Source organism: Antechinus flavipes, chromosome 6 (genome assembly GCF_016432865.1).
Source record: "Antechinus flavipes isolate AdamAnt ecotype Samford, QLD, Australia chromosome 6, AdamAnt_v2, whole genome shotgun sequence".
In the NCBI taxonomy this organism is placed as follows: domain Eukaryota; kingdom Metazoa; phylum Chordata; class Mammalia; order Dasyuromorphia; family Dasyuridae; genus Antechinus; species Antechinus flavipes.
In genome coordinates this window covers 185,443,568-185,450,259 of record NC_067403.1, presented here as the reverse complement: position 1 = coordinate 185,450,259, position 6,692 = coordinate 185,443,568, and the positions used below count along the sequence as shown (strand labels likewise).

The 6,692-nt window shown below is 45.2% G+C and overlaps 1 protein-coding gene across 1 annotated transcript in view; it reads right to left on the bottom strand.

The window, feature by feature from the left end:
* Positions 1–2,913: 2,913 nt before the first annotated feature.
* The window catches only part of MTMR7 (myotubularin related protein 7), a 95,630-nt gene continuing 91,851 nt past the window's right edge, over positions 2,914–6,692 (bottom strand). The window contains exon 14 of the mRNA XM_051965461.1: positions 2,914–6,619. Coding sequence (XP_051821421.1) covers positions 6,254–6,619 — 366 coding nt within the window. The 3' untranslated portion in view covers positions 2,914–6,253. The remainder of the gene's footprint in view (positions 6,620–6,692) is intronic.

The window sequence follows — 6,692 nt, the reverse complement described above, 5'->3', positions numbered from 1 at the left end:
TCAGCCGGGGGAAATCTGGACATGGGCAAGTCAAGCATTTTTTCCCTACCTTCTGTCATCAATGAGTTAACTCATTGGAGACCAAGTGAAAGCAATGTGGAGTGGTGGAAACACTACTGGATTTGAAGCTAGAGGAACTGGGTGACCAAGCAGTAGACCTGTGAGCTCTAGGGGCCTCAGTGTGTGAAGGAGGCGTCATAGGCCTCTGGAAGGTATACCAACGTAATGTAAAACGAGAGGATGGCCTCCAAGAGGCTCTCTGTGATTTCATGAACAAATAAAAATCATTCACACTTTTCTTGTAAGGGTTAACTAAATGCATTTGTTAGCTTTTTGGCATTACAAACCCTAGCATATTTTGAAACATTTTTCTTTATGGAAAAAGTCAGGCATTCTGTAGATTGTAGAAGTGATGGCACCCAGAGTCTGCATTGAGAGGTGCAAGGAGATGATCAGACTTGAGCCCTCCTGGATCCTAGTCCTTGAGGACAGTGAAGAAACTCAGCATCAGCCAAGTCATGCCTGAAAAACTAGGGTCATGCTACCTAGGGTTGGTGCTCAAGAGCAAGAGGGATTAGCTTTGAGCTTATCCCCAGAGGGCAGAAGCAGGAACAGTGGGGAGAGGTGCTGAGAAGCCAGTGCAGACTTGGCATCCCAGGGCAATCTTCCCAACCATTAAAGCCTCCCAGAAGGGGAAGGGGCTGCTGGGGGGATGGTGGGCTCCCCTTCCTCACTTCACTCCTAGGCTAGATGATGGTCAAGATGGAGTATGTCCTACACAGGAAGGGGGTGGGCCTTTGGCCTCTGAGACTTCAATTCTGAGACTTTTAACAGAGCTTCAAAGGATAGGCAGAGAGAACCTGGAGGATGGTCATTGTAATTGTGCCCAGGGAGCATGAATGGGCCTGCTACGTTGGGTCGTTATTTTCCAGACTGGGTTTTGGTGGGCAAATGTACCCTAAGCCGTCCAGCTCGTCAGAGTTCCTGGGAGCTAATTACTACCCAGTGCTGGTGGACAGGGACTTTGTGCTCTGTGTGAAAGCAGAGGCAAATCGACAGGAAACCCAAGGAAATCTCATTGAGCGTCACTTGTTTTCCAGCCTTCTGTGAGTGGTGAATTCCTTTCCTAAACACTGTGATAGAGTCCCAATTTCTGCAATTGGTTTTAGGCACCAAAATTCTCTGCCAAATTGGATCTCGCTATCCTGTGTGAGGGGCCCGGAGGTCCTCGGCCACTGTGCTGCACCTTTGTAAAAGTACCAGTTGAATGAGGTGGCTCAGGTGAGTGTGCTCCTGCACACCCCTGCTCACCCTGGTGGAGCAGATCTTTTGAGGTATTGACTCCACTATGTGATTAAGGACACATTATTTGCAATCTTGTTAACTAGAAGGGTTAGGGAAGCACTCCTGGGTAAAGAGCTTTGTCTGGTGCCCTTGGAGCAATCCAGAGGGAACCCCCTACTCTGCCAGAAGAGAAATGTTAGGTTGGTCCAACATTAGTGAGTCTGGGACGCCCCTTCAAGCTTGGGGTCTTGAGCAACTCGGGAAGAACAGGATGACTCCTAAAGTGTAGAGAGTATACCTGAAACAAGGTGTTAACTCAGTGTGATTGATGAGATGATGGTTCTCTAGTTCACATATGTACTTAGTACTTAGCATGGTGATGTAATGGTTCTCTGGTTCACACATAATTAGTGTGCTGTGATGGTGTAATTGGAAGGGCTGAGAAGGGCTGGAACTGGGACATTCCATCTTTGATGAGCCTCGCGGTAGCCCTCCTGCCCTCCTCACTTCTCCACCTGAAGACCAAGGCCTGTCCGAAGGACCTCCAGAGAGCTAGCCCGGACATTACACTAAAGGAAGGTTTCAAGGATAGATTCCTGAAGGATAAAATGGAAATTCATGGAGGGTCCAACTAACAAGAAACCAGGTGGATCCTCTGAACAGCCCTAAGGCAGGATGGGGCAGGTCCAAACATGTATCTGGAATTAGGTGTGATAGCATCGGGGCCCTTGGAAGATCAAATGAGATGGTGACTAAAAGGGTGCCTCGGCTACAATCTGCTCCAAATGCTGGTGGTCATTGCTCTGGCTGCCATCCGTCTCTGGCCAGCCCGGCCTTTGTGCAGGTTTCATTTCACCAGTGGAGTTCTGAGAATTATGGGAAATTGTTACATTTGAGGAGAATGCTTCCAGGCCACAGTCCATTCCCCGGTGCTTTTCCATCCTTTGCAAAAAATTAGGCAAGGGTTTTCTGGCACGTAGAATTTAGGTTCCTGAAGCCTAGATGCCTTTTCCAGTACCTTCATTTGAATGTTTGCATTCCCCAGTCCTGTCCCTATGCAGTGGTTCTCAAACTTTTGTTTTCAGTATCTTTATCCTATTAAAAATTATTGAAGATCGCTCCAAAGCGTTTTTGTTTATCTGGGTTATATTTATAGACATTTACCATATTGGAAATAAAAACTATTTTTGAATTTGTAGGCCCTTTAAAAGGGTTTCAGAGATCCCCAGGATTCTCTAGACCATACTTTGAGAACCACTGATAACAGGGTCTTATGAAATTCCCTGGCAGCGCTGAGGCTGTTTCTCGAGCACCCTGAGCTGTTGACATTTGTACTTCTCACTGCTACCTGGCTTTTATTCTGGAAAATCGGACTGAAGTCTGTAATGATGGACGTAGACACTGTGACCTTGTTGAGAAACTCTCAAAGAATTAATTTTGAGAGTGAACAAAGTCTTATTGGGTTCCAATGGGCCTGGCTGGCCTAATTCCTGATGCAGAGACCTGGCTGCCTAGCTGAGGAAGGAAGAATAGCCACTTCCCTCAGAAATGGTGGTCCCTGACCCCCCAGGGTTACACGGGGAAGTTTCATGCTGGCCAAAGCTTTAAATGTTCAATTTAAAAGACAACTTGCATCTTAAGGATTTATTGTAGAGAGTATTTTTTATCAACACAGTATGCATATTACATACATGACAAGACAAACATTTATGTTAACCAAAATTCCGTCCATTTTAACATTTGGGGATTGCTCAGAGTTTTATGTTCACTTGGCTCAATGTGAACAGAATATATCTGTAAATACAGGCTTGTGACTCCTGATCCAGCACTCGGCACAATCATAGTTAATGCCCTATTGGAGTAGTCCTGTACTCTCATATCCTTTTCAGCTCTCAGTCTTGACTTTAAGAAGGTAGCCCTGTTTATTTACTTCCTTTTTTGCAGATTCATTTTATATAGAAATCAAAATAATGAAATACAATTTTAAGATGCAATTTAAAACAATACACCCAAACAAAACCAAATTATGACTACCCAACCTCAACTAGTACCAATCACTCAAAAGCCTTCAACTTTTATTTTGCTCTTTAAACAATTTTCAAGTGACCTATAAAATAGGATAAAAATATAATAAAACAAAAAGAAATGTATCTTTAAAATGGGCCATTTATATTTCATATGACTGTCAGGTGGCCCCTGGTTAATCCAGGCTTCCAAAGCCAGTGTCTGGAGTTGGCAATCAGTCTTAGAAAGGCTGAACCATGTAAAGGCAATCACCAATGACTAGTTTTAGGCAAACACCACAGCTAGTCTGTATTTTAAAACGGAAACAAAAAAGCCATTAAAAATGAATAAAAACATTCTGTAAGGAAACACGGAAGGAGTCAGTATGTTGGTTAGCCTGATGGTAATGTCTGAGGAAAGCATTCCAGTGCCAAACTACATTATACGAGGTAGAAGGAACATGGGGATGTAATCCCAGATGTTACAAAAGTAAGTTTAAGGATTAAAGGAAAATAACTAAACTAAATTAGGCTCAGATGTGCTGAACGGTGCATGCATCCAGAAACCCTGAGGCAAAATGGGGAAGGCCCGGCTCATGCCCCCTTTTCTTCTCCTGGTCCCTACCTCCAAGGGGTTGGGGAAGCCTCCGGTACTTAAAGCCAGGGATGACAAAACCAATGGGTGTCTAAGCATCTTCTCCATCCCAGGGACCCAGCAAGGGTCCACGTGTCATCCCTTTGGGCACCCAGACTTAGCCAAAGAAAGTCCAAGACCGATCACAGTGTGGCTTTATGGCCACCCTGAACCAAAATTTCTTCCCTCCTGTTTGTTAAGACCTAGAATTTTGGAACAAAAGCCCAGGCGCTCATTAAAGATCCCGGCACCTGCGCTACACTTAATCCATACTCCAGCAACATCAGCGAGTAGCAAGGCTGTGATTTCTTTTCTTTTGCTCACCTTAAGCAGAGCTTCGCCACCGAGGTATATTCACACGACTGATGGGGTTTGTTCCCGTTTCAAAGAAGCTTCATTTCCAGTTGGTGGTTAAGAATCATAAGTGGAGGAAGTAAGATTATGGGGCTGCCACTGAGCCATGAGTCTTTCCATGATAAAGGCCCTACCCCAAAAAGGAGCTGGTGGGGGGCTTTAATTTCAATGTGACTGTTCAGGTAGGAGGGATAACTTTATACTGAAGGGAAGGACATCCCTAGCTATCCTTTAAATGCATCCAAAACAATACTGCAAACACTACTTTCTACCTTTGGGATTAGGGACAAGCCATATTTCCCTCATCTGTAACTCGAGGGGATCACACTAGAAGGTCCCTTCCAGCGCCTACCTCCCATGATCTCAGCCGGAAAGTAAGATTAGGATACCTTCAAAGCCAAGGATCCTTCAGGTACCAACTACGTTGAAAGCACCTTTGTTGTGTTCACTCACACAGACTACAATAACACGTGATAGTAGCTTAGATGAGGGAAGTGGCTATGATTAATAACTCCGGACAGACAGAAGTCATTCATGTCATCTCCATATCCATCTTGGGAGTCGTCCTAGACTCTCTTCTCCTTCCTTGCCTCACAGTCTGTCATGTGCTCTCTCCCCTCGAAATCACAGGTCATTATCTCTTGTCTAGACTGCCTCTTAATTTGCCTCCCTGCTTTCGGTTTCACTTACGGTTTTCTACACAGCTACCAAATTTTTTCCCCAAACACCAGTATTTCCTGCTCTAAATTTATAAAGGTCAACCCCTTTATGTGTATTTTTGACCTCATTCCCTCCCACCTTTTCTAACTAATCTCATCTCTTCCTATTTTCCCTGATGCTTGCAAACACACTGAATTTTCACTGTATCTTCTCATCCCGATCAGCTACTGCCTTATGTTTCCACTCCCTTTCTCAGCGAGGTGGTGCATTGGATTCAATCAGGAAAACCTGAATTTGAATCCTGCCTCAGGACATTTACTAGCTGTGTGATCCTGGGGAGCTCACTTATCCCCGTTTACCTCAGCTATAAAATGAAGAGAATAATAGCTGAATCCCTATTTTCTAAGAAAATAAATACTAATTCCTCCACCTAGCTTTTAAATGTTCTCCCGAGCTAGTTCCAATCCATCTCTCCAGCCTTGTTTCACATCAGCCTAATATGCCTGATATCCCATTTTCTGCCTTTTCAGCTTTCCAAACAGTCCCCATTGCTTCTTCATCTTCCTTCAAGGCTCACCTTTGGTGCCTCCTCCTCTAGGAAGTCTGTCTGGATCCCCCTGATTCTGAGGGCTTTCCTTCTGCTCCAATAATCTTGTATTTGCTCACAAATGCAATCCTCCTAGTAGAGCCTATTAGTTCCTTGAAGGCAGCTCTAGTGCTTTGTAACTAGCAGGTGCTTAATATTTGCTGAATTGACTCATGTTCCCAGGCCTTTCCTTTTCTTCTTTCTCTTCCTCTACTCTTCCCCTCCCTCCCCCCAAATCCTTTGAGACTAAGAACTTTGATTTGTCTCTTGTTCTATATCAGGACCTCTCTTTGGGGAATTTTCAAAGGTTTTTTTTTTTTTTTTTTTAAGTCAATGATTATCCTTTTTGTTTCTCAGATGTGTTTTCAAGGATTTTAAAACAAAGAGGTTTAAGTGTTACGTGACCTAGAATTTACATGTCAAGCTTGAAAAGAAAATCACTGTGGGTCTTTTCTAATTTGAATCCCAGTTCCAAAAGTACTAGGCTTTATGTTTATAAATTCATTTCTCTACCTTGATTTTCATATGATACCTAGAAGGGGGAGGAAAGTTTCTGCCATTTGAAAAGGCCAAAGGCAATTTTCTATGCTCAAACATCCTTAAAGATTGACAGCCCTTGGCTTGTGGGACCCGATTTCCAACTCTCCTTGGTTGTTCCATTTTGGATTGCACGGCTCCCCTTTGGGGGGGAAACACGTCTCGTTCCCGGCAGTCCTTCGGGGCGGCGGGGGCTCATGCGGTGAGGAACACCGCCTCGTCGGGATCGGGGTCCTTGCCGCTGTCCTCGCTGGGCAAGCACTCGCCCCCGCTCGGGGAGCGACAGCTCAGGTCCTCCACCCCCGACTCCTGGTCGCTGTTGGCGGAGAGGTCAGGATCCGAGCTCTTCAAGTTCTCCTGGGTGAGAATCAGGGCAGAATCGTCATTGCCTTGGGAAGGGCTCCGGGAGGGCGATGATTTCAGATGACCCCCGGAATCCGCAGGGGGGTTCCCTCCACCGGGGGTGGAGGCCGACAGCCCGGGACGTTTGCTCTGCGGCGCGCTGGGCTCGCTCTTCCCCTGCGTCTGGCTGAGGGGAATCTTGTGGATTTTTTCCAGTCTCTAAAAAGAAAAACGGTTCCATTTGTTTGGGGTGATGGACATTTTCTCAATCCGTTTGTTCACTCGATTCTAT